This window comes from Uranotaenia lowii, chromosome 1 (assembly GCF_029784155.1).
Source record: "Uranotaenia lowii strain MFRU-FL chromosome 1, ASM2978415v1, whole genome shotgun sequence".
Taxonomy (NCBI): Eukaryota; Metazoa; Arthropoda; class Insecta; order Diptera; family Culicidae; genus Uranotaenia; species Uranotaenia lowii.
The window spans coordinates 215,302,602-215,330,329 of record NC_073691.1 but is presented as its reverse complement, the minus strand read 5'-3'; the positions used below and the strand labels follow the sequence as shown (position 1 = coordinate 215,330,329).

General features: G+C 40.2%; 1 protein-coding gene across 1 annotated transcript in view; it reads left to right on the top strand.

The window, feature by feature from the left end:
* Positions 1-108: 108 nt before the first annotated feature.
* The window catches only part of LOC129747644 (headcase protein), a 130,967-nt gene continuing 103,347 nt past the window's right edge, over positions 109-27,728 (top strand). Inside the window, exon 1 of the mRNA XM_055741948.1 lies at positions 109-2,890. Within this exon, the coding sequence (XP_055597923.1) occupies positions 1,929-2,890 (962 nt within the window). The 5' untranslated portion in view covers positions 109-1,928. The remainder of the gene's footprint in view (positions 2,891-27,728) is intronic.

The window sequence follows — 27,728 nt, the reverse complement described above, 5'->3', positions numbered from 1 at the left end:
CGTCAAAGCATAGAACATGTTGTTATGGCTAAGTGTAGGTATGTATAAACACATCTCGCATCGATCGCAGTGAGTTTAGTTACGTTTTCGCTTTTCACCAAGCTAGAACAAAAAGCGCGAGAGAGCAGCACGGAACCCAAAGCAGAAGCATTGGTGGAGGAAGTAGAAGCAGAAGCATCAGAGTGTATGGACGTGTGTAGCGACGCGGATGTTTCTGGCGGAAGTCAAAGCCTTCTATGCGAAAGGAAGAGTGGTTGTTGGTGAGTGTCGTCGTCGTCGTCGTCGTTGTCGATTGAGTGTGTATTGTGTTGCGTCGCGTTGGACGGCGTCGAATGCTGTGCTGGTTTCTAGCAGACGAGCAAGCAGCAAGCAGTGAGAGTGCTTTGGCAAAATAAGGAAAAAGAGTACCGTCCTTCCGCGTGTTGCCCTCCGGAACCGCGTGTTCTCTTCCATTCTCGTCGTCCACACACCACAGCCAGCAGCCCGGTTCCCATTTCCCAACCCAACTCATTCGGTTTGGGGTGGCGTGCCAGGCCAGGAACGTGCAAGCAACAAGCAGAAGCGGCGGTCCTGTTGTGTTGTGTGTAGAAGAGTGAAGCAAGCGAGCGAGTCAGTCAGTCAGTGGCAGAAGAAAGCACACGCAAGCAAGCAAGCAGGGAGTCTACGGGCTCGAGTTCGGTTTCGCTTTTGGCAGTGTGTTTTGTGGCGCTGTGCAGGAAGGAAGTGTGTGCTGTGCTGTGCTGGCGAAGCAAGAGCGCGAAACAAGACAAGGCAGCTACATAGGAAGAAGAGCCTCCTGACTAGTAGGAGAGTGAACTGAAAGTGAAAATAGGCCTGTCTGGTGATTCCCGCCCTTCGTGGTGGACCCGCACACGCTCGATCCGCAAGCAAATCTGTTTTGCCCCGCAGTGTGGACCGTGATAAAAATAGGCCTTTTCGGCTCACGGAGTATCGAATTTCGGTTTTCGGTTCCATGTTTACGCGACGACGTTGATTAACTTAAGTTGAATAAAAAAAAAAGTGCTACCGCAGAGAGTTGCAGCAATCGCGAGTCGCGATAAAGAATTATTTTCGTGTAAAGGACATTGTAACTTGAGCTATTCGGAACCGAGTTCTCCGAGTCGTTTGCTAAAAATAGACGCAGTGTGTGCCAGTGAATTTTCCAAATTCCGGAGGTTAGCAGACATAAGCGCCAAACCGCTTTTGGTTCCGGTGATTCTAAGAGACGGAATCTTCCGTAAACTTTCACGGATGTTTTATCGGTTTGACTGAATATGAGAAAAGATATTATATCGGAAAAAGCACAACATTAGCAGTGACTTAAAAAAAGCAAAGAACAAAATATTTGTGTTTTTTTTTCTCGTTTCGTTTCGTTCCGATCCCGATTCGTCCTAGAGAGCAAAGAACACACAGAGGGAGATACTGCCCTTATTTCCTTCCTTCGCTCGGTTCGTTCGTGGGTTACATCAGGAATTTTTCCACCCAGAAAAACAAGACAAAAACTCACAAGTCAAGTCAACTAGAGGTATCGAAAAGTGAGTGCTGCTGCTATCGTGTAAAGTAGGACAAATGTAGTTGAACTAACGGAGGGAAGTTTTTGATCCTTCGAAGGTTCGAGCAAAAATTAGAGAAGACATCACAAAAACGATGAAAATGAAGAACTGTGCCGTTGACTGATGACAATAAAAAAAAACAAAAAAACAAACGAAATAAAGCTGAGACGTGAGGAGCCAATCAGTGATTGTGTGTTGTGCCGAGTACAATTCGCGAATGTGTAAGAATCGGAATTCGCTATCTTTTCGGTGCGTTTCCACTCTAAGCTAAACTGAAACTCTTTTTTAACCATCTTGACGGAGGTTCCCCCAAGGACCTCGCCCAGCTACAAGATAGATACTCTATCGTTACAAACGTACCATCCGCTTCTGCTGATGGCGCCTCGGCGAAGTATTCTGGGGCCGGCGAACAACGCCAACGCCTCGACGACGCTTGATTTGTTCGCCAATCTGGGCGACTCGGACCACGGGTTCGAATCGTCCCTATCGGCCGATGGCTCCGGAAGTGAAGCTGGCGCGTCTTTGACCCGTTGCAATATTCCGATTGGCGAGTGTCTCAAATCCTCACCGGTAGACTTCGGAGCGATTAATCTGGACGATCTTCGGGACTGCATCCGAGTAATTTGCAGCAATGAAAACTGCTCCTATGGCCAGTACATGCATCGGGAGTGCTTCGAGCATTGGGAAGAAGGTGTCCTAAACTACCTCAAATCAACGGGCAGAGCCCGATCTTGGACGGACAAACAGCGCCAGCAAAATCTTTGGTCCAAAAAAGGCTACGATTTGGTGTTCAAAGTGTGCACCTGCAAGTGTGGTCGCGGTCATGTCCGCAAGGATTTGGACTGGATCCCACCGATGAGCCTTTTTCAAGCAGCTCCCCGAATAGAAGACGATTCCGGTAAAAAGAAGAAGAAAAAAAATCGCCAGAACCAGAAATCTTCCCTGGCCATTTCGACCAGTCCCGGAAGTCAATCGAGCAGCTCCTCAAACAGCCCAAACGGCGTCCATCAACAATCGCTGCTCAATCCCCTAAAACTGGCAGACCATTTTGCTACCTCATTGATCTTGAACACGTCCTCCACGAGCAGCAGCAGCGGCAACACCGGAAGTCGCAACAGGACCAACAGCGTGTCCTCGTCCAGTCTCGGTTCCAGTACGCCGCCGGCCAGCTCAACCGGATCCATTGGCGGAGTCAGCGAGTGCCAGAGCATCTCGCCGGTACATTGCAGCGGACTTCTTGGCATCGGAGGCTGTACGGTGGCCGAAACGGCTGCTGCCCTGGCCAAACTCCCCCTCACGCCGAGGACCAAGGTCGAAATCTATTCCGAGCGAGTTAGGTGAGTGTTAAGGGGAAAAGAAACATTTATCATTTCAAAAAATGACACAAAGTTCATTGTCAGTATGTTTTTGGAGAATCGGAAAATTTTGGAAAAAAATTACTGTTACAAAAAACAACATAAAATTCGGTACATCTGCAAATTTTGACGGGAAATCCTAAAAAACTATGTGAAATTCTGTGAATTGACACTGAAATTTTGAGATGGTTTTCTGTGATTTTTTATAAATTTCATTGAAAAACCATGTCATTTTATAACTTGTTTTGAAGAAAAATAGATTCCTTACCTATCAGGACATTTGTAAATTCAGTTTCAAAATTTTAAAAAAAGTGAAAAATTTTAGAAAATCATTGAATTTTGTGGAAAAACTTTAGAATTTTTCCTTAAATTCTGTTGAATTATTTTTTCTAAATCCCGGAAATGCTTAGAAACAAGCTAAATTATAAAAAAAACATTTTTGGTTGCAAAAATTCTAAGGGAAGAATAAATCAAAAACAACCCAAAGTTCAATAAAAGAATTAAAGGACCCCTTTTGAATGAAACTTAATGCATTAAGGAATGATCTATATGGAAAATAGTACTCAAGAAATCATAAAACCCAAAAATCTTAATTTAAAATCGAAAAATAAATTCAGAAGCTGAGTTCAGAGTCCTAAATTTACAATCCGACTCTGCATTCTTAGTCTGAATTCTGAATCTGAATTTAATATTCTGGATCTGAATTCCGTATTCTGATTAATAAATTCTGAACCTGAATTCTGAATCTGAACTCTAAATCTGAATTCTTAATCTGAAACTGAATCTGAATTCAGAGTTTTAAATCTGAATTCTGAATCTGAATCTAAATTCTAAGTCGGATTTTTAATCCAAATTCTTAATCTGAATTTTGATTCTGAATAATGAATCTTAATCTGTATTCTGAATCTGGATTCGAATCTGAATCAAAATTCTGAATCGGAATCTAAAATCTGAATCTGAGTTCTGAATCTGAGTTCTGAATCTGAATCCTGAATCTGAATCTGAATTCTGAATCTGAATTCTGAATTTTGTATTCTGAATTCTGAATTCTAAATTCTGAATTCTGAATTCTGAATTCTGAATTCTAAATTCTGAATTCTAAATTCTGAATTCTAAATTCTGAATTCTAAATTCTGAATTCTAAATTCTAAATTCAAAATTCTGAATTCTAAATTCTGAATTCTAAATTCTGAATTCTAAATTCTGAATTCTAAATTCTGAATTCTAAATTCTGAATTCTAAATTCTGAATTCTAAATTCTGAATTCTAAATTCTGAATTCTAAATTCTGAATTCTAAATTCTGAATTCTAAATTCTGAATTCTAAATTCTGAATTCTAAATTCTGAATTCTAAATTCTGAATTCTAAATTCTGAATTCTAAATTCTGAATTCTAAATTCTGAATTCTAAATTCTGAATTCTAAATTCTGAATTCTAAATTCTGAATTCTAAATTCTGAATTCTAAATTCAGAATTCTAAATTCTGAATTCTAAATTCTGAATTCTAAATTCTGAATTCTAAATTCTGAATTCTAAATTCTGAATTCTAAATTCTGAATTCTAAATTCTGAATTCTAAATTCTGAATTCTAAATTCTGAATTCTAAATCCTGAATTCTAAATTCTGAATTCTAAATTCTGAATTCTAAATTCTGAATTCTAAATTCTGAATTCTAAATTCTGAATTCTAAATTCTGAATTCTAAATTCTGAATTCTAAATTCTGAATTCTAAATTCTGAATTCTAAATTCTGAATTCTAAATTCTGAATTCTAAATTCTGAATTCTAAATTCTGAATTCTAAATTCTGAATTCTAAATTCTAAACTCTGAATTCTAAATTCTGAATCTGAATTCTGAATCTGAATTCTGAATCTGAATTCTGAATCTGAATTCTGAATCTGAATTCTGAATCTGAATTCTGAATCTGAATTCTGAATCTGAATTCTGAATCTGAATTCTGAATCTGAATTCTGAATCTGAATTCTGAATCTGAATTCTGAATCTGAATTCTGAATCTGAATTCTGAATCTGAATTCTGAATCTGAATTCTGAATCTGAATTCTGAATCTGAATTCTAAATCTGAATTCTGAATCTGAATTCTAAATCTGAATTCTGAATTTGAATTCTGAATCTGAATTCTGAATCTGAATTCTGGATCTGAATTCTGGATCTGAATTCTGAATCTGAATTCTGAATCTGAATTCTGAATCTGAATTCTGAATCTGAATTCTGAATCTGAATTCTGAATCTGAATTCTGAATCTGAATTCTGTATCTGAATTCTGAATCTGAATTCTGAATCTGAATTCTGAATCTAAATTCTGAATCTTAATTCTGAATCTGAATTCTAAATCTGAATTCTGAATCTGAATTCTGAATCTGAATTCTGAATCTGAATTCTGAATTCTGAATCTGAATTCTGAATCTGAATTCTGAATCTGAATTCTGAATCTGAATTCTGAACCTGAATTCTGAATCTGAATTCTGAATCTGAATTCTGAATCTGAATTCTGAATCTGAATTCTGAATCTGAATTCTGAATCTGATTTCTGAATTTGAATTCTGAATCTGAATTCTGAATCTGAATTCTGAATCTGAATTCTAAGTCTGAATTCTGAATCTGAATTTTAAATCGTTGTTCCTAATCTGAAAGTTTAAATTCTGAAACTGAATCTAATTTTTTTTTAAGTTAAAACTAAATTAGGATTTTGAATCTAAATTCTGGGTTAGAATTCTGAATCTTTATCTGAGTTCTGAATCTGAATTTGGATTCTTAATCTGAATTCTGAATTAGAAACTCAATTCTAAATCTGAATCTTAAATTTTGAATCTGTTCTGAATCCGAATCTGCATTCTGAATCTGGATTCTATGAAGAGATTATTCTGAATTCTGAATCTGAATCCTGAATCTAATTTAAGTTATTCAAAATACTATTGGAAATTGAGATGTGGACTATGTCTGCTAAACTTTGAACATTATATCGGAAATTTGAACATGATTTCCGCATCTAAAATTGGAAAGAAATTCAAATATAAAATTGAAATCTATTTTTTTTCCTGATAAATTTCTGTTTATTACTCAAATAATGTTAAATTTATTCATGTTTTCTGGACAAACAATCCACCTGTTAGTCGATTTCAAACCTGTCACTTCCATGAGCAAATTTTCCTCTTCCATGTCTGTTGTTATTTTTTCCACTTTTTTTATCCTCTCTCCTGTGTTTGTGAAAAATTTTCCCGATTCTCTCACATGGCGTGTAAATTAGATAACCAACCAGATGATGGCCAAAGGAAACAAAGAAAAGGCTCAGACAACAACAATAATAACAGGAAAAACCCCGACCTTCCCCGATCTCTGATCCGAGAAAAACAAAACTGTAGGGTAACATGCCATGTTTTGTAAATGTTTTCAAAACTTAATTTTGTTTTTCGTGGTGTGTTTTTAGAAGTTTGGAAAGTTCTTTTGAACATCTTAAAAATTAAAAATTTGTTTTCACGTGAAGGTGAACTAAGACGTGCTTACCCTAAGCACATTTGCTTCTCTCCAAGTATTTTGACCGAAATTGGGCAGCAGTTGTTTCGATAGGGTCTCCTCAATGATTTTCGTCATCTAATTTTGCCGCTGTTTTCGCTTTTCCTCCGTTTTTCGTTGCGTTTTCCCGAAGAAAGTAACTCACCGTCGGTGCTCAAAGTCGGAGGAATTCTGTCGACGATGACGATCATGATGGTGGAACTGAAGGATGCCGATGACAACGTCATCATCATCATCATCCCGTTCGGAGTTTCGCTACCCTTGAACTTGAGATTTCGGGTATCGTTCAACTCTGACGGCGGCAGCGGAACGACCGCCGAAAATGTGTGGATGTTTGGATTTTCGGCAGAAGGGAAAAAGAAGCAAAATTTCCTCCAGCACCAGCGCGAGAATTGAGAGACTGAAGGGATTTTCTCAACAATTTTCCTTTTTTCCAACCGGTTTTGAGGGATCAAAGCACTGGGGTGTGTTGGGGTGGTGAAGTTTTGGGCCGGAGAGTGTTTCGGAAGTTGATTTTTTTCCCTCCGGACGCACATTTTGGTGCGAGAAAATTTCTAGAGAAGGAATTTTGCGTTACGTTTAGGTTAGGGATTTTTCTAGCCCGATTTGATTTCTTTCTTAAGATTTTGTATATTTCGAGTTAGTTGACCTAGTTTTATATTTGAAGAAAGCTTCTTAAAACATCAGAAAGCTGAGTAAAAATTTCAACGCTCGTAAAAGTCCACAAAACACAGAAAATGTAATTTTTTTCATTGTTGGCCGTTCAAATTGTTTCTCAAATCACATTTCTTTCTGAAACCTTTTAAAAATACTCAGCTTATCTTTATTAAGGACTTCATCAATGTTAAATAAGGTTACTTTTTTACATAGAGTGTGAGCTATTTTCTAAGTAGGTGCCTAACCAAAAAACGGGAGATCCGCTTAACAAGAAGTATAATACCCGAGGTTAATACCAGAGGTTTTTTTTGCTGATTTTTATAGAAAAAAAAGGTTTTGCAATCGAATTTTCACCCTAAATGTTTTAAATTTGATAATTATTCAATGATTTTCATCCAAATTGTAATATAAACACGTTTTGTCAAAAAAAGTTGATATTTTTAAAGAATGACAGCTGCCCTTTTTTGAATGAGGGCGGGGTTCCAAATATGCCAAAACTAGAATAACTTTCGAGGAATGAAGACAAAGGAGTAAAATTATGTGCGAAAAATTTTCTACTGGATACAGATTAGGTTTTCTGATAACGGAAAATTACTTCAAATTAGTTCTTTTGTTCTAAAAAGTTGTCGGAAACAAGCTAGCTTAACCCAAAATATATGACCAACTTAATTTTAATTGAAGCGCTACCAAATTTGTTGAGGCGACAGTAATCTGGCCCAAAATCAAAAACTTATCACAAGTTATCGTCCATTGTGTTGTTTTTGGCTTGGGCCAGAATACACTCCGCGCGCGTTATGTTCTATGAAATCTCTTATCTGCTAAGAATTGGGTCATCTTACCGTATCGAAAGGGCGGCGGCTGTCCGATTGAAGTCAACCAACCTCCATTTCGATCAAAATAGAAAGAAAACCCGCCAATGCATACAAATGACCTTTTAAAGCACGAAAAAGGAAAGCCAACCAATGCCCCGGAATAGATATAGGTTCATATCTACTCAGGATTCACAAGCCCATTCTAGCCGAAGCCGAGATGAGAAAAATTTTCTCGCCCATTTCCAACTTCCAGACGTCGTAGTCGTTTGAATGGGATGCTGGCTGTTGAATGACCTCCCTCACAAATCGGCTCGAAAAACCACCCACGCAAATCCTTACTTTTATCACTTTCACCAAACTGTGGTAAGTTTTCTTTTTTATGATTTCGTTTCGGCCGAAAATGTCTTCTCAGTACACTGTCTGACTTTGTAGGCCTCTGGTTTGCCGCTCCTTTTTATTTTTTTCTGTCTGTTGGACTTTTCCTGGGTGGTGAAAGCATCACTTCATCCGACCATCGCCGAAAGGGATCGAACTGGAGTGGAAGAATGCTTTAATTTTATCTTCCATTGTGTGGGAACTGCTGTTCGGGACGAACTTGTGGGGATGTGGGAGGACGTGGCCGGAATCATCGTCGAGGTTGAGATAACCGAAGAATCTACTTACATACCGGAGCTCTTATCGGTTGTGATTTTTGTTTTTTTTTCTTCTCTGGTACTGCCCCCGGATCCTTTCTTCTAGTCCTAGTGGATTACATTTTCTGGGGGTTTCAAGGTCAGTAAGACTAGTCAGCTCATAGTGATTTGGGGAAGAAAGTAAGTTTGTTTGCTTTATTGGGCCCAGTGTGGTACTTCGATTGGGGCTGCCTTGCGGTGTCCTGTGGTCCGATTTTGTGGGATGGATTCGAGCCCCGTCGATACGGAATGGCTGTTGTAACCGGTTCCTCTTTGTGTTTTGATGGTTTTTTACCTTTTTCCCTACGGGGAAAGGAAACTAATAAAGTTAGTTGGGCTGATAGTTTGTTGCGGTCTGCCGGATCGAAGTAGGCTAATAGAATCGACTGTGATTCACAGTTTCGTTATCCTTGAATTAAAGTCAAGCTTGGCTAACTAGATTTTGACTGGGAACTATTCCAAACCAAAGATGTTATTTTCCCATGAACTTTTTTAAAAGCTCACTTTGAATCTCAATCAGAATATTTTATTACAAAACTCTCTAGCAATATTTCTAAAGACTCTCATATAGTCGCCAAAAAAAAATTCAGTGGAAATTCGAAAACAAACAAATAAACCTGCCACTGATTGAATGCTTCCAAAAAGCAAAATCAGACAAATCAACTGGATAGATGAAGGTGGCGACAGCTATGTTTGTTCGCTTTATCAAATATAAAATTTCGATCTTCTTTATTTGGACGGAAGCCCGCCGTGTTTGATTGGCGAACCGTCGTCGTTTCCGCTCTTCTTGGCGCTCTCTACCGGAACCGGTCTAGGGTTTGGAAAATTTCGGCGAAAAACACTGTCGCGACAAATATCTTCTAGCGCCGACCGGCATCGATCAATGCCAATCTGCGGGTCCGCTTCCAGTTCGCGGAATCTCTTTAATGCTACCCGCCCATTATATGCTTCGCGGAACAGAAATAGAAAAAAAAAATCAATTCACATGCATCCATCGGAAGTGCAGTCGACGAGATCATAGCAAACCATGACGAGCAAACAGGCGCCCTTCTACGCCTACCCGCAAGAGACCCAAAGGCCTACTATGACGAGACTCGCGCCAGACTGCCGTGGCGCTATTGACTGACTGACTGACTGACTGACTAAGTGAATGAGTGAGTTGAGTTCGCGAACCAAGGTTTGGCCTTGCTATGTCGTCTAGCCCGTCTGCAGGTCTAGTGCTGCCTCTGGCCTTGATTTTATGCTCATCGCGTAATCGCAGCGTCGTCGTCGGCCCGCATCCGATCCCATCCGAAAAGTGCATCGCATGATTGCACTCTTCTTCGTGGCTTTGAACTTCCTCGGTATTATGGTTGAAGCATAAAAATCGGAGGAGGAAAAAGTTGGAACGCAGCGGACGGACGGAGCTTTTCCATCTGCCTGTATTCACGACCTGATACCCCTGAAAAACAAGCGTCGTCGTCGCCGTCGTCGAGGCAATTGAATTTTAAATTAACCTTACCTCACGGTGCCTTCGATGACGATGAACGACCGGCAAACGATGATGGGCTAGCTAGAATGCAATTGCACTTCTCCTTCCGATTCTCACCGACTCATGTATGTATGTAGGTGGATTGGATTGAATTGGTCCGGATTGGATGCTGTGGGGAAGCGGTTTTTGCCTTTTATGGCTGGATGCTGTCGTGAGTAGTTGGGTTTTGATTGACGATGACGATAGCGGGGCGCTGCATTGCTGTTTGTTTCAAGTGCACAGCTCAAGTTTGTCAAGTGAGTGATCTTGAGCGTTAGTGCACGTTATTGTCGCTGCCTGGGATCTCAAATTCATTAATTGCCCACCCGTTTTGGGTCGTCAGATTCGGTTGAGGACGCCAGCCAGCTGGAAGCCTAATGATGACTCGAGGAGTCGATGGCGAATCGTTGCTCTCGAATAAACTTGTGATTTAACAATTTCACTGAACAATAAGAATCATAGTAAACAAGCACGGAGAAAAAATGATCCACAACTATGAAAAGTCTTCTCACGGGTAGCATGATTGAGTGAATGCATAAATCGAACATTAACAATTTGATTTCTGACAAAAATCATGCAAAACGCTATAAAAATAAAACTTTGGATTTTTTTTAAATTTTAGAAATTTTGATATTTTCATATCTGTAACTTTTTTGACTTTTTACAATTTATTGACGTTTTGGTCGTTTAAGATATTTTTCGAATCTTGGAAGCTTTGACATTTTATTACTTGTGATATTTGTGACTGATTTGACAGATTTTTTAAGCTTTTGCCAATTTTGACATTTCTAACATTTTTCTCGTTTTTGATATTTTTTTTTACATTTTTGACATCATTAAGATTTTTGACATAAAAAACATTTGAAAATTTTTTAAAAATTTAATATTTTTATAATTTTGACATTTTTTTATATGTTATAAATTTTAATATTTTTAAAAATTTTGTTTAAAAATGTCTCATTCTGGAAATTTTCGACATTAAGAACTTTTTGAAATATTTGATATTTTTGACATTTTGGCCTTTTTGATTTTTTTTTATATTTTTGGCGTTTCTGACATTTTTAACGTATGATTTTTTTTTGTCCTTTTTGCAACTTTGACATTTTTGGCATTTTCGACCTTTTCGAACACTAACAATTTTATTTTTGACAAAAATAACGCAAAACGCTACAAAAAAAGAAATATATTTCCAACAGTTTTGAACCTTTTGAAAATTTTAAAATTTTAGAAGTTTTTAATATAATGATATCTGAGTTTTTTAGACATTTTTCACTTTTTTGACATTTTGGTCGTTTTAGGCATTTTTCTAATATCTCCTGAAGCTTGACCTTCAAAACTAGTAAAAATTTTAAATTCGGTAGAAGTAATGAGAAGAGTGAACTTTGTGGAACCTTTTAAAGTGTTATGCAGGAAAAACGGTCGCATTTTGAGGAAGTCTTCTTTGCATGTTTACCCATTCATTGTGTCAATGTCGAACGAAGCCCCTCTCGAGGACTGTTGGGATACCATCAAAACAGCCATCAACAGTGCGGCGGAGAACGTCATCGGTTATGTGGAGCGATCTCGACGGAACGACTGGTTCGACGAGGAGTGTAGGAGGGTGATGGACGAAGAAAATGCCGCGCGGGCGGCAGTGGTGCAAAGAGGCACCCGTCGAAATGTGGAAAATCACCGACAGCGGAAGAGGCAGCGAGTCCGACTTTTCCAGGAGAAAAAGCGCCGCCTGGAGGAGGAGGAGCTCCAGGAGCTGGAGCAGCTGCATCGTTCCCAAGAAACACGAAAGTTCTATCAGAAACTCAACGCATCCCGCAAAGGCTTCGTGCCGCAAGCCGAAATGTGCCGGGATAAGGACGGGGGTATCCTGACGGACAATCGTGAGGTGATCAAAAGGTGGAAGCAGCACTTCGATGAACACCTGAACGGCGCACATGCAGGAGATCAAGACGGTGGGGGAAGGTACATCGCCGGCGTAGCCAACGACGAAGAGGAGCCACTCCCAACGATGAGTGAAGTTAAGGAAGCCATTCGCCAGCTGAATAGAAACAAGTCGGCTGGGAAGGATGGCATCGCAGCTGAACTCATCAAAATGGGCCCGGACAGGTTGACCGATTGCCTACACCGGTTGATAATCCGGATCTGGGACATAGAACAGCTACCAGAGGAGTGGAAGGAGGGGGTAATATGCCCCATCTACAAGAAGGGCGACAAATTGGACTGTGAGAACTACCGAGCGATCACTGTCCTCAATGCCGCCTACAAAGTGTTGTCCCGAATCCTACTCCGCCGCCTAACGCCACAAGCAAACAGATTCGTGGGAAGTCATCAGGCCGGCTTCATGGAGGGACGGTCTACGACGGACCAGATATTCACATTGCGGCAAATCCTCCAAAAATGCCGTGAACACCAAGTCCCTACGCATCATCTATTCATCGACTTCAAAGCCGCATACGACACGATCGACCGTAACGAGCTATGGAAAATCATGGACGAGAACGGCTTTTCCGGGAAGCTGATCAGACTGATCAAGGCGACGATGGATGGAACGCAGTGCTGTGTGCGGATTTCGGGTGAATTGTCGAGTTCATTCGAATCGCGCAGGGGGCTTCGACAAGGTGATGGTCTATCCTGCATGATGTTCAACGTGGCGCTAGAAGGTGTTATTCGACGAGCGGTGGGCGAAATGCGGGGCACGATTTTCAACAGATCCAGTCAACTTATCTGCTTTGCCGATGACATTGATATAGTCGGCAGATCATCTGCGGCGGTGGAGGAGATCTACCGCAAACTGAAACGCGAAGCAGGAAGGATTGGGTTGATGATTAATACGTCCAAGACGAAGTACATGCTGGCCTGCGGATCCGAGACCGACCGAACCCGCTTGTACAGTAATAACAAGGTCACGATCGACGGCGACGAGCTGGAGATAGTCGAAGACTTTGTCTATCTCGGCTCACTGGTGACCGCAGACAATGACACCAGCCGTGAGATCCGGAGGCGAATTATCAGCGGAAGTCATGCCTACTATGGACTCCACAAGCAACTGCGGTCGAGAAGACTTAGCCCTCGCACGAAGTGTAACCTGTATATGACGCTCATTAGACCGGTTGTTCTCTACGGGCACGAGACATGGATATTGCTCGAGGAGGACCTGCGTACACTCGGAGTATTCGAGCGACGAGTGTTAAGAACCATCTTTGGCGGCGTACAGGAAAACGGAGTGTGGAGGCGAAGGATGAACCACGAGCTCGCGCGCCTCTACGGCGAACCCAGTATCCAGAAGGTGGTGAAGGCTGGCCGGATACGCTGGGCGGGACATGTTGCGAGAATGCCGGACGACTGTCCTGCAAAACAGGTGTTCGCTACGAATCCGGTAGGAACAAGACGAGCGGGGGCGCAACGAGCGAGGTGGTTAGACCAAGTGGAGCGTGATCTGGCGAACGTGGGGTGCCCGAGAAATTGGAGAACGGTTGCTATGAACCGAGTGAATTTTAGGAATTATGTTCGTCAAGTTATGTCGTAAGACGGAATACTATGTAAATAAAAAAAAATAAAATAATGTGTCAATGTCATTATAAAACACCGACTGAATTGCAGCTTCAACAGATCATAAGCCTCCTCAAGCCCTAGACAGCAAATTTTTCAATTTTTTCTCCATGTTTATCTCTGAAACATCCAGACGAGACATTTTAACGAAAAGTTTTGGGCTGGGAACATGCCCGGTGCTTGTTAGTTCGTTTTGCTGTCCATTATGAAATTTTTCAAAATTTCTTCCGCGCTACGGTTCAAATAATTTGCGCACGATTTGACCACCGTATTTTGTTTATTTCACCGGTGAGCAATTTTTCTACCTGTTCAACCTGTTTTTCTGACGAACCAGTCAGAATAATTGATCTGTTATATCACTTCCCCTATTGATTTTTATTAATTACGCTAGGTAAAACCTCTCTTATTTTTTACTTTATTCATTTTCATTTCAATCTTTACTTTTATTCATTGCATTACTAGGTAGTTTCACTGAGAAATTTATCAATTTCCATTACTGCATTCAAAAATAATTTATAAATGCAACACTTTTTTTCGAATATCTACACTCCTTAATCAGAATTCAAAATACACAGACTTTCTGGGATTCTCGTATTGGAAAACTCTTTCCCCTTTATTCAATCGACAGTAGTCATAAAAAAATTGATACAAAATGGTGCAACTTTGCTCGGAAAAATCATCTCCGTAGGCTATTAACCTAGCACAACATTTTTGAATAAGTTTTTCAATTACTTGATTTTCTCGGTGCAACTATTTATTTGGACACTTTCTTGCGTTTTAGACCATATTAAGAAGAACGAAAGTTATCAAAAGTTACAGCTCAAACGAGAAACTAACGGAGCAAAGAATTCACTTTTCCATATGCAGATTAGTTTTTCGTTAGTTGCCATCGTCTAAGCTGCTGATGTCACTGCAATCGTCAAAAGGGCGCATCTGTTTTTTTCTTCTTCTATTTAGAGGGGAAAAACTTTAACAATTTTCCCCATTTCCCAAAGGGAATGTAGAAGACAAAAAAAACTTCAAACCAAACGCACATTTCGGCCAAAAGCGCCAACCAATGATGATCACACGTTAAATTGGGCACAAAGACTCTGTGATTGCAAAACATGTTTTTCGCTTTCGGAGAGAAATTGTGCAACGTTCAACTTATTGCAGGGGAAACACTTTTTAACGGGATAAGTTTATACACCCTCTGTGCTTTCTTAAACTCCAACTCTTCACAAAAGTGTCAATGTGTGTAGGATCAAAAAGGGCTTTATTTTTCAGCTGAAGATGCAGAGATGGGTGGGAACACACAAGAAAGATCAAAAGTTGGATGCTTCCTCGTTATAAGACTTAAAAATTTCAAAAGAGGAAGGAGAAGGTTGTCGTTTCTTTTATTCCTGTTTGTCACTTGTTTACTATCTCGTTGTTTTAGCTAGCTCTCAGGATAAAGATTATGAACCGTAATCTAATCTCTTCAAAACGGGCGGAAAAGGTTAGACAGAGAGAGAAAAAAGTGCACTTCAGATTTAGAAGCGACGCTCTTGATGTTGCCCTAATGTCTCTGCAGCCGACTTGATGCAATTACCTTTCCCCTCGGATCCGGAAGGATGCATTGAATTATGGGTGCATTTTTTCCTGCTTTTTACGAGTGAAGTTTACACACTAAAAGTTATGAGCTGCTCTGCGGAATTTATTTGCGAAAAGTTTTCAAGCTTCATTAAGCCATATCATGAGTTTCAAGGAGTTGTTTGGCGACGCGATTAAACTTTTCATATAAACAAACGAACAGTTAAAAATTGAATTCGTTTTTCCATTTGCCCTAAAAAAAGAGTGAGTAAAAATTTTTAGAGGGAAAATTACAATCATTCATTCGAAAATTTAAACCGAATATTTATTGTCGCAGCAGGCATCCTGAGGCTACTGCCATTGACCGGTTCTGATCACGCTCACGCAATCCCATCTGCAGTTTTTTCCCTCATCTCTGTCAAACATATCTCTAGGTCATTATCATATCGATATCGTTGTACAGCACACGCACTGACACTTCTCGCTATTAGTACCTAGTGTAAAAACACGAATCTCTCTGCCCGGCTTACCGACTGACAGACTAACAGACTGACTGACTGACTGACAGATTCAACTCACTCGGCTTGATCGTAGTAGGCTGCTGTGCACTCAGATTAACGCAATCGTCGTCTTCGTCGGCGTGACTCAGTAGTGTCAGTGTTGATCTTTAGTTGTTGGTAGTGACCTCTCGCAGGTATAGATGTTTGGATGGAGTGCCCCCGCGACGCCCTCTCTCGCGGTTTCCTCTCCAAGCAATTGGTGCTTGTATTAATATTCTAGGTTGGTTGGTGGAGGTTCAGGAAATTGAGACAAAACTGGAACCGGTTTTTCGATTTCGGATGACGGTCATCGGGAGGCGAATTTGTTCTCTATAGGTTAAAACTTGTTGGGGGTAATTTTTAGCGCTGAATTTTCGTTGCGCTGCGGCCAATGACCTGAGAGTGTGACAAAAATTTACATTCGCGACCAAGCCAAAACAACGTGCTTTAAAAATTGCGTAAGTTACAGTAGATCTTTTAACTAGAAGATAACCAGTTGAGATAACACGAAGTATTGTTAGATACGAACAGGTGTTCAATCGTTGAAAACCCCAGACTTGACCCTAACTAAAATATTCAATTTTCCAGTCAAAACCGGTCATAAACCCATGAACCATGGTAGTGGATTCCTAGGTTCGATTGCACCAATAAATTGTGATCCAAAAAATTAGGTCACCATAAACAAAGCCCGAACCGATTCGGGCTCAACCTGCCCGGAGGAGAATCGTAAATCAATCTCCCACGCCACGCCGTCAAACAAGGAGCTACCGAATGTTGAGTTGAGTCAGCCTTAGATCAAAGTCGAAAAGATCATTATCGCACCACAAAACCATGTCGGAATCCATCAACCGGAAAGCGAGAGAGAGCGCTCAACGTTCTGACCACCACCGCCTACTAATTGCACCAGCTGAAAAATTAAACGACAGAAAAACAATAGATATCATCTATTCCGAAAAATGGGTTGTGCGATGTTATAATATGCTAAATAGATGTCGTTTTCAGGAGTGTTTCGGAAGGGGGAGATGTGCGGGTACGATTTAGATTGTGCAGCGATGGTGGATGCCAACTAATTAGTGCCATAATTTATGCTAATTCGCGATCGCCGTGTGCTCCCCTGTTATGGCTAAAGCTAACTGAACCGATTGACGCCGTGTTTGGACAAATTTCAAACAATTAATGGTGGCAGCATGCAACCGTACAGTGCAACCGATTTGCCGCGGCTCTCGCAGGTCATTGTTTGTGTGTGTTTTTTTACTCCTTCTGCAATTAATGTGGTCCCCGCGCTTCGTGTTCCTAGTGACCAGAGAGATGAATTTTTGATAACACCTAATTGAAATGGACTTTCCGACACCTGCAGCAGTCCCCTTCCGTTTTTTATTTTCTTTTGTAGATCGTTGTAAACGGTTTTCTAGTTGATGTAAGAAGATTTTTGTTTTGTTTCAAAATGTGCTGCGTAGTTTTTTGGATGGTAATTTATTACCCTTAGACAAAAGATTTAAGGCTTTCGTAGCATAAAGTTAAAAGGGTTTCTGACTTCTGAATAATAGTGAGCAATTTATCAAACAATATCTGAGTGTGACTTGAATTAACAATACTCTTGGCAATGCGTTTTCATTTCAAATAGTAGTTCACGGAAAAAAAAACATTATAAATTTTTGAATTTGAACTTGAACCTAACCTTAAGTTTGATAAGACTTCCCTAAGGTAGTCGTCTGAGAACCATAATATTAGCTATCCGTTTAGCTTTATTATTCAAGCATTCATTTTCTCATTGCATCTTACTTATATTTTCAATTTTTATAGATGCTCTTTAAGGAAGTAAACTTAAACCGTTAATATGAATGCCCTTAAGCTCTTTTCAATCAACATCAAAAGCGGTGGAAACTTTTAATTTTGACACTTGTGCATTGCTAAGAATCAACGCCTACTACTAATATGAAGGTACTTTTGTTCAATCTTCTATTAACAAAATGCGAAAAAAAACCTTAAAATCCGTCACGGTGCGCCGAAATCAGTGATTGAAATCCTCACCAATTTTCTCATCAGAGGCATTCAAAATACACACTTTGAGGCCTCGCATAGCTATACAGGAGACGATACATATACATTCATTCAAACCTCCCCCCATGAGGAGGATCTGCTCTGAGAGACACTATCCGTTTGCTGCCCCGAACGAACTCTCTCAACGTTCGGTTGCTACATGATGCATGAAGAAGACGAGGCACACATACTCATTTACGTTGTTGAATTTGAATAACTCGAGCCGACCGCAAAGGTTGAGGCAACAACAAAAACAACCGAACTTATTGCGTTGCACGGCCCGCAACGTATGGTGAAAGAGGGGGGAAGAAAAAGAAATGAAAAAACTAGCTGCCTGCGTGTGGTTGCTGTGCAATAATAGCAATAGCAGAAAAACCTCACGCATTCGATCCAGGCACAAACGAGGAGACTCGGGTTTGCTCTGCCTTTTGAATTCGGTTCCCTCAAGGTTGTGACAGGAGATGAGTGAGAGCCATTCGTTTGGTTTTTTGGGTTCGCTGCCTCGAATGTATATTGCTTCATGAAGGCGGCCATGTTGAGAGCGTATACATCATCGGTTTTGTCGTTTTCGCTGCCTCAAAGCAACCTTTGCTTCCGAGTAAAGCGTTGAGCGAGAGATGGTTGATCAACTCATGCTCAGCAAAATTCAATCACTGGCCGAAATATAATATATTCAAAGCTAAATATCAACTCGAAAATAAAAACAAAATCAAACTTCCTCTTTCGGTCGCGTGCTGCTACTAACAGCTGTCACTTCTAGAGGGTAGCACATTTTGGAAATAAAAATACACTAGCCTACTAAGTTAAAGGAAAATTTCAAGGCCACCATCGCTCGGCACTACACTTTTCACGCATCGTTTGGTGGTTGGTGCCAATTGGTAGTCTCGAACGAAGAAGAAGCCAAACCATTCCGTGTGAAATTCGTCCAAACGATTCGCTATCTATTTAAGCTCGAAGGAAGCAGCCAATTAAATTGCAAATTTTGTATGTTACAAATATCCAGCGCAAGCAACAATAGAACAAGCCAGCTGAACTTCAACTTCAACACGATTTGACGCCGCGTTGCATAACTTACGTTGTTTTTACTTTTTTTTAGTGGATCGTTTTCGAATGCTAATATCTTAATTACTGTGTGCAAGCTGCGTCCAAACCAAATACAAAAAAAGCAAAAACAAACCGGAAGTTGACTGTTGACACTTGCTGTCTGTGAGACTGGTGCTGCGCTCTGATGGTAGGTCGCGAGTCGTTTTCCCCGATCGAGCTGCCATTTTTATCAGGTGACCTTGAATTTTTAAACAACTCTGCTGTGTTGTGCTGTTTGAAATGGGTTTGTTGGTTCCTTTAAAATGTTTGCTATATATACCTGTGTTCAGCATTTTACTCTTTTGTCTTGCAACAATAGGATAGTTGACGCGTTGTTGTTTACGATGCTTTGGTGAGAACGAAAGCTAAGGTTAGAACAAAGCCCGAAACAATGTTTACTGACTATGAATCATCTCGATGAGCATCTGTTTCACGTTCAAAAAGAACAATTACCGATTGAATTATGACTATGAGCTGTTTGCCTTGTTAAAACACCTTTTTATTGGGTCAGGATCGCCAAATGTAATTGTTCAGTTAACAATATTACCGAAACCACGGCAAATAATCTTCGATTTGGTCGATCGCATGTGTATCGGTTCTCATGGTTTCATTAGAGAAAAAACCTAAATTCAATAACCTTTTCATGTTCATTCCCAAATAAGTCCCGCAATCAGTCAACCAAAAGCATAACAAAACACTGAACGAAAAAAAATGAACCCAATTTATCCACCCACTCCTTATCTTCCGAGACACAATTGTCAGCAAACAATGGAAGAAAAGTTGAAGGAGGAAAAAATAGCATCTAATCTTTCATCAACCAGAACAAAACTTTGTTAGACCCTTCAAACTAAAGACGAACGCAATTCAAAGCCCTTTTCCATCCTCCCATCAGCGAAGATCCGCAGTAATTATTTATCGACGCGGCCACTACTGGTGTTGATTTTTTTTTTCATTATGTTTGATTATTATTTTTTCCAGTTCTCGCGAAGAAGAAAGGAAATTGAATAACCGCTTTCCTTCGATTACCATCAATTTTAATCACAGGGCCTACTGTATGGGAGGTTTCTCAAAAGGAAATAAAAAATCGAGCGAACCTCCTACCGGTTAATCGGTTTTTAATCGGTAGGTTATTTTTTAATATACAACCCTGCACAACGCCTACGGGGAGTTGCAAATTGAATTGGTCGTCGATTTTTTCTCATTATCACCTTGGGCTGGGCTGGGCTGTTATCGGACAAAACTCATCGTTGGGAAAAGGAACATTGAGGAAAAACAAAAATAAAGAAAACCCAAATTCAACAAAGCGCCAATGCAGTTCCAGTTCGTTTTATTTTTTCGTTTTACGCATTTGGTGCAGGCAGGAGGATGACGACAAACTGATTTGCATATTTATTGGGTTTTTTTTCGCTTCCCAATTGTGTTCAATTGAAAGCGCCTTCTGCACTGCAGCGAATCGCTGCACGTGTTTCATTGTTATGTGCGCGGGTTTGAAAGGTTATAATTTCGTGCACAATTATCAAGTCACATACATAAATGCGCGTCGTAGCATGCCATGGCACGAGCTGTCGAAATAAAAACGACATCTCCAAGATGGCCCCGGTGGAAGAGATTTGTCATACGCGCAGTCGAAAAGTTAACATGAAATACGAAATTAAACGAAACGATACAAAACGACTGAAAAACATTATGAAATGCTATGATACAAAACGATACAAAACGAAACGACACGAAACGAAAAGATGAATTTATCACTTAACAGGATAAAATATATAGGATAAAATATTTGAACAATTTCAGAAAAACAACGCCAACTTTTGGGACACACTGAAAAACAAATCATGTATCAAAAAACAATGGAACGACCAACGAATCAAAACGGTCAAATAACCGAAATAATTGGATTGATTTAATGACAGATTGACAAATTAGATAATGGAGAGCCAAACAGAAGGTAGAATTCCAAAAAAAAAAGATAAAATTAATTGCTAAAACGCGTCTAATCAACGCATCAGCAGCATTCCTTCCTACTACAAACGCTTCAAACCTGAACCGAGCTCGTTATTCTGTATAAAGTTCTTCCTGCCAAAATTTGACAGCTGCCAAATTGAAACAACTCCTCGAAACAATTAGCGTCAATTAGTAACGCATTGTCATTACTTTTAACGGTCGATTAGGCGGCTTGTGGCTTTGTTGTTTTTCTTGACTTCCACATAAACATCAACGCGACGAGCTGATCGCGACCTTGCCATTTTCAAACTTTACCGATCGGACCCTACAAAAACAACACCACCGATGACACATACGCATGACTAAGGTGCAATTTTGGGATTTTTTCCCTTCACCCCGACACCTTGGTCAAGTTTTGCGGAATGGTTGTAAACAAAAATCAGCAAATCAATCCCAGCGACGGACTGGACTGTCAGTCGAAAAACCAGTATTTTAATTAAGTGACATTTCTGGTCCGATCGATATCGATCGACCAAAACAACAACAACAGTTCAAGTGACATTTCGGAGCCCTCCAGGCAGGCAGGCTTCCCAACTTTGGGCTCGGGACCACAGACAGGCAGCTCGATTGTGTTGTGCATTTGCGATCGCCAAGGAAGAAGAGGTAGATCCGCGGGACCTTGCCATTAAACATTTTGACGGTCAGCAGACTTGCCGGTATCTGTGACCTTAATTGGGGGATTGTTTTTGTTTTCGATTTTTACTTTTGAGGGAAGGGAAGATAAATATCAACTGTCATTCGTAGCCCTCCTGCTTTGCGACAAGCTGGGACTCGGGACTATCGGCAGTGGCCGCACCTGCACTACCAGCAGAAATGTCACTAAACGGATGTCAAAATTAAGATAACGGAAAAAGGTGCCATAATTGAGCTAATTGGGGTCAGTTGTTTTAGGGAATCAATTTATACGCTTTTAAACGCATTTTAACCTTATTCAAAATGTAAAAAAAGAAAAAAAGGCTTTTTCTAAATTTTTATAAAAAATCCACAAAAACAGATCGATTTTCTAAGTAAACATATGTAAATCAGTTGACAGATTTAAAAGTCGTCCTAGCTAAGTCAAACGGCACAGAATTTTTATAGTTCCTAAACTTTTTAATAAATAAGAACCTTCGTCATAAAATCCTCTACCAAAGCCTGCCAATTAATTCCGAGATCCAAAAACAGCAATGAATCAAGAAAAAAAATCATCACTATAAAAAAAAACCCTCATACAACAATAAATTAATGCGTTTCAATCTTCTTCTTTCTGTTCTTCTTCCGTTCGCAGGTAAGTTTGGATGATGATGGTTAACGTCAAGGCCTCCTTTGGGAGTCCGTCGCCGTGGTAACAAATGTGGCGATTCATTCGCGCGCGTCCAACTTCCATATCTCGAACATCATTCGTTATTGTGGTGAGAGCACGCTTAACCCCCATCGAAATCGCTAGGTAGGTAACCGAGCTCTTTGGGGTCGAATAAGATGGCCATGACAAAATGCGCAAACCGCAAAGCCTACTACTACTGCTGCTGCTAGGTAGGTCTACTTCTGGTTTTCGACATCCGAAAAACACGTGGTGGACTCCTCAACAACAAAAAGCTACTATTCATGAGAAGAGTAGAGCACAGTAACGGCCGTTCTAGGAAGGAAACCCTTTTTTTCGTTGATGGGTCGCGCCGGTCAATTTGCCTTTTTCTGCTTCTGCCTGTCTGTTTGCCAGCGCGGATTGTGGAATCCTTTTTTTCGGTGTTAAGCTTATTCTCGGGGGGCTACGCGCGAGATTATACGAGCGAGCATCTCGTATCGATTCGTTGGGATTTTATGCGGGTAGCCGAATGACGGCGGCTTGCTTTGAAATTGGATCCGATTCATTTTCCCCCTTCTGCTGATAAAGGAAAAAAAACTTACGAACCTTACCTAGCTTCGGTCCCTGTGTGTTTTTATTTCTAAAAAGCATGTGTGGGCCATGGGAAACCATTGCGGGATCTCGCTATTATGGTTGTTTTTTTTTACTTCTGACCCTTAGGACGACACTAATTGGTCGAACGAGACTTTATCGTGTATTTTTGACAGGACGATAGCTGATATGACGGATCTGGAAAGATATACAATGAAAAAAATGGTACTCATCTTTTACTTGCTGGTTTGAGAAGGAATATTTAGTGTTTTCTGTTCTCGACTTCCATGATTGAAAAATGTTGTCGATGGCGCCTGGTAGCCATTGATCAACTTTGCCGGAATCGAAACAGAGATCAACAAACGCTCGCAATGTCGTCGTCAGAAAATGATACGACCGGAATCCTTCAGAATTGTTTTAATTTAAAACGATCTTCCTAGAGACGATCCAAAACTGAAACTTGTCGGCTAGATTCGAATGAGGAACGTGCCAAAAATGGGGGGCTCGCGGAAAAAAGGTCATCCCCATAAATAATCCCAAAAACCGCCTCTCAGAAGACCACCTCGCGCCGGTTTTGAAGCTCCAGTTTTGCCACCATTATTGCAACGTCAAAAAAAAAACAAAGTAGACTGCGGTTGGTAGATATTACTTGATCGCGGCCTCCTTCGATTCGCGCGCACAACTTCAACAATAAGAATAAGCAGGCTAATTTACAAAGAATCACATTCGTCGTGACATTCCCTCTTTCCGTGAGTTTGCTGCCAAGTGCGGTTGACAATTTTTGGCGACACAGTTCTTGCATCATCCGCATCCACGCTCGTTTTGTGACTCCATATTATGCTATACAAGTATTGCCTAATTCAATTGTTATATTTTTTTTCGGAGCCCGATCCAAAACCGCTTTGTGCGCCGTTTGGCTATAATTGAATTATTATGCAAAATGCTTCCCCGAACGTGCGCGCGCGCGTTTTACCTGTTTTTCGGCTACCTCTAAATTTACTGTATGTCGTAGCAGGCGGCGTCGTCGGCGACATCTAGGGTTCCAACGCTCAGATCATCGATCGTTGATAAACCATTGTTTAGGGATGGGACCCGAACATCGATCTGCCTTATTGTGGATGGCTGCCACTCACGAAGATGAGGCAAATTGTTGTTGTTGTTGAAAAATTAGTCTAAGGCACGCTCACGTGATTCGGTTTTTGGATAGCCGTTTTGAAACGCGTTTTTTTGCGAAGGACCAGCGTCCAACAGTTAACATAAGTAGCAACAAAGAATGCCATGGACGTCCAGGACGGAAACAAAGAAGGCGTTGAAAAATATGATTCAATAGGCAAATTAACTGTACACCCATAGAAGAAGTTGCAAAACTGCAATGCCTATTTAGCAAATCTCTGTGCCGAAAATGCGCTGAAAACTGTACAGTACCAAACATGATATGGTTGGAAAAGCAATAATGGCATAAAGACTCGAGCTCCCAAGCGGAACAAGAAAAACATTTAGTGAGATTTTCATCCTATTGGATAGTTCACCCAAAAAATATAAATTAAGAATCGAACTCACTGCAACATCTCATCTCGACTTGCCAGTCCGATATCTTACCCAGTGCACCATCTGAGTCGGTTAGCAAACGAAAGTTTATTTTTGAAGTGTTTCTGCCACCGCCGATCAACAAAAAATCGCACTGTATTGGCCATCTGCCGTTTGTCTTGTGTTTTTTTTTTCACATCCTCCTTTGTCTTTGATGGGAAAGGGATGAGAATAGAGGAAAGTGGGATGGGAATGAGAAACTAGAAACTGTTTTCTATTGCCAGACACTTTACATAAACACTCACAGCTCATCTTGGCTGATGGTTTCCCAAGCAACCAAAAGTTCGGATAACATTCCTCTATCAGGTTTGATCAGCTTAATCGAGTATGCTAATGCAACTTCTTTTCAGCTCATTTTTTAAGAAGTTAAACGAACTTAAAAGTTGACAAGAAGTTCGCATAAATCGTCAAACAACTTCTAACCAGCTTCAAAATCCACTTTAAAAGCAGCATAAAAAATCGAAAAAATTACTCTTCCGCTCCTTCAATTGCCTTTCTCATGTCTGCTATTTTGATTCGTATTAATCAACTATATTTGTTTCTCACTCACATTACATTTAAAAACATGTTCTTACCAAGCCTCGAACCCGAGCTCACCGCTTGAAAGTTGAGATCCATACTTGTTGCCCTATATGAACATCATGAGTAGGCAACGATTTTACTCGATGTGATGATTTTCTTTAAAACGACTTTCAGGTTCTTTATTTCTACTTAATTCCCACTTTCAAGCTGTTAAAAAGTTCTTCCGGAACTTAATGTGTACTTCATATAGTTGTTTCCCAAGTAACGATGTGTTTATTTATGCAAACACGTGCTGAAGTTCGAAAAAAGTAGATTTTAGCCTTTAAATCTTCTTCAAAGTTTCTATAATACGAAGTTGCTTTTGAACGCCCGTTGGAACTAATTAAAAACTTTCAAGTTTACAAAATAGTACAACAGAGACTTTTTACGAACTATTGAGCTGTACAAAAAGACTTGCAACCCTTTGATAGCTACTTGATTTTGAAAAAAAATGAGAAGTACGTAACAAGTAGATTGTTTTTCTTCATACAAACTTTAAAGTTCCTAAAAAGTAGAAACAGAAACCAAAACAGTACTTTAAAGCTTTTTTTGAGTATTGGCTGAACTTAATAAAGAATGAAGTTCCATGGACCTCGAAAAAGCATTTTGAACAGCAAAAAAGTTCCACAGAACTTTTGTACAGCTATATATGAACTTATTAGTTCGTTCCTTAAGTGATATTCGAACTTTTGGTTGCTTGGGTTTTTTGTCTTGTGATAGGATACTGGATATGTTTTATTTTGTTTTTTTAGACATATGCAATGCGGTTGTGACGGGAGGACAATGCCAGTTATTAGAAAGCTTGGAAATGCCGGTCTGGCATAGAATGTTATACCGATAATTACACCTCCAAGGTTTTTCATTATTGGAGTAGAGTCTGATTTGTGGGTGTTATACTGATAAAAAATCACCTACATTTTTTATCAATCCGTAAAACTTAGTTTCGATTGGTTTCGAAAAATTGTCCCCCAAAAAATCAAACGAAATTTCTGGTAAACATTGAACACACGTGTCTACGTTCAACGCCTGCTTTGATATGCTTCTATTTTTAGCTCAAAGTTTATAATAAGTCAGCATTCACGCACAAAAAAGAAACAACCAATGCCAACAAAATGCGACTTAAATAGCCATCCTACCATTTGGAAAATCTTAATGTGCCGGCCACATTGGTTTGAGTGGAAAGTGCCATTATCAAGCCCAAACAAACAATCACATTCAGTCGATCGAAGCGTAGCCAACTGCCAAGAACTGGTAAGAACGTTAGGAAGTTTCCAAACAGAAAACAGTACAATTAATTCGATTCACATAAATGGACAGCTGAGTCCTCAACGTCGGCCGATAAGCAAAGCATTCACCATTAAAAGCTGATCGTGTTTTCTTAGCAGTATTTTTCTATTCCAAACATATCGATCCAAGTAGCCATCACATACTTATGATGCGTCACATGAGACGACGACGACGTTTTGAACACACATATGTTAGTTAGCTGGGGGAAAAAATGCTCTAAAATGTTGTTTGTTTACAATGGCCTGCTGCTGCTCAGCGACCGGGTTATGTTTATTTTATTCTACACATCTCTAATAACCCCATTTTTTAGCTTTGTCAGTTTGGCCTCCCCGAAACCCAAGTAAGGTTGTCATTATTCCTAGCTTAACTTAACTTAGAGAGCATGTGTGCCGAATTTGGTGAGCTTCTCCAGCCAGTCCGCAAGCATCGAAGGAGTGGGGTAAAACGCGACACTATTAATTGCGTTAATTTATCGTCCATAGAAAATCGAAACGCGATTAAGAGTGTGATTTAGAGGAGGCACGTATGCATGTGTGTGCGCTCCTTCGAAGTGGAAGAATAATTAGCTTTCTGTGGCGTTCGGATTTCTGTCTCGATCGCCGAACGTGACAATGTCTAGAATTTTTCGAAACGGTTCGTCGAAACCGTGGCGGCGGGTTTAATTTAATACTTCGACGGCTGGAGCTGGTCCCGGCTTTCCGTGGAATTGTTCGTGCTGCTGCCGAACCGAGCCGATCCGATCCGTTTTCTCGTGGCGGGTGGAGAAAAATGTATCGTAAACGATCAGTTCCAGCACGCTAATGTTTACGGAAACGTTCCGGACTACGGAGAGCGGCGACGTGCTGAAATGTAACTTCGCGAATCAGTCACATAATGAATAACAAAGAAAGGAAAAAAATCTTCGCCGGAAGGATCTGCGATATGATCTGCTTTTTTTTAAATTATCGATTCACTTGAAAACTAAACGATGCTTTCAAGAGTAACAATAATTTCTTATAAGTGATAGACAGTTTGACAGATTGACAGTTTGACAGATTGACAGTTTGACGGATTGACAGTTTTACAGATTGACAGTTTGACAGATTGACAGTTTGACAGATGGATTGTTCGATTGATTAACAATTTCAGCAGATTGACTAATCATCACTCTATCGAACGATTTGCCTCACTCAATAGAAAAACACCAAAAACAATTTACAACACTAATCGATGTCCTAGCTGTGTCAAAATCCCCAACATGGCTTTGAATTTTGATGATCTGCTAGCAAAGATAAGCGGTACAAGCGACAACTCCAATCTTAACGAATTTAAAGCAAGCACCTGACTGAATCTCGCTCAAGCCGAGTGTCAAGGCGTCCAAACCAAAGTCAAGGCCATCTCAGTTTCCGCAACCAAAACAGAAGACCGAAACTGGTTCACCGCAAGACGCGTCTCGTCTCGCGTTCATTGAGCCTAAGTCCTTCAGCACCGGCGATTTTTACTGCTGGTGTAGCTGGATCAATTAAAAACAACCAACCTAAGCCACTACTGGTGGAATTAAACCATAATAACCATCAAAATTTATTAT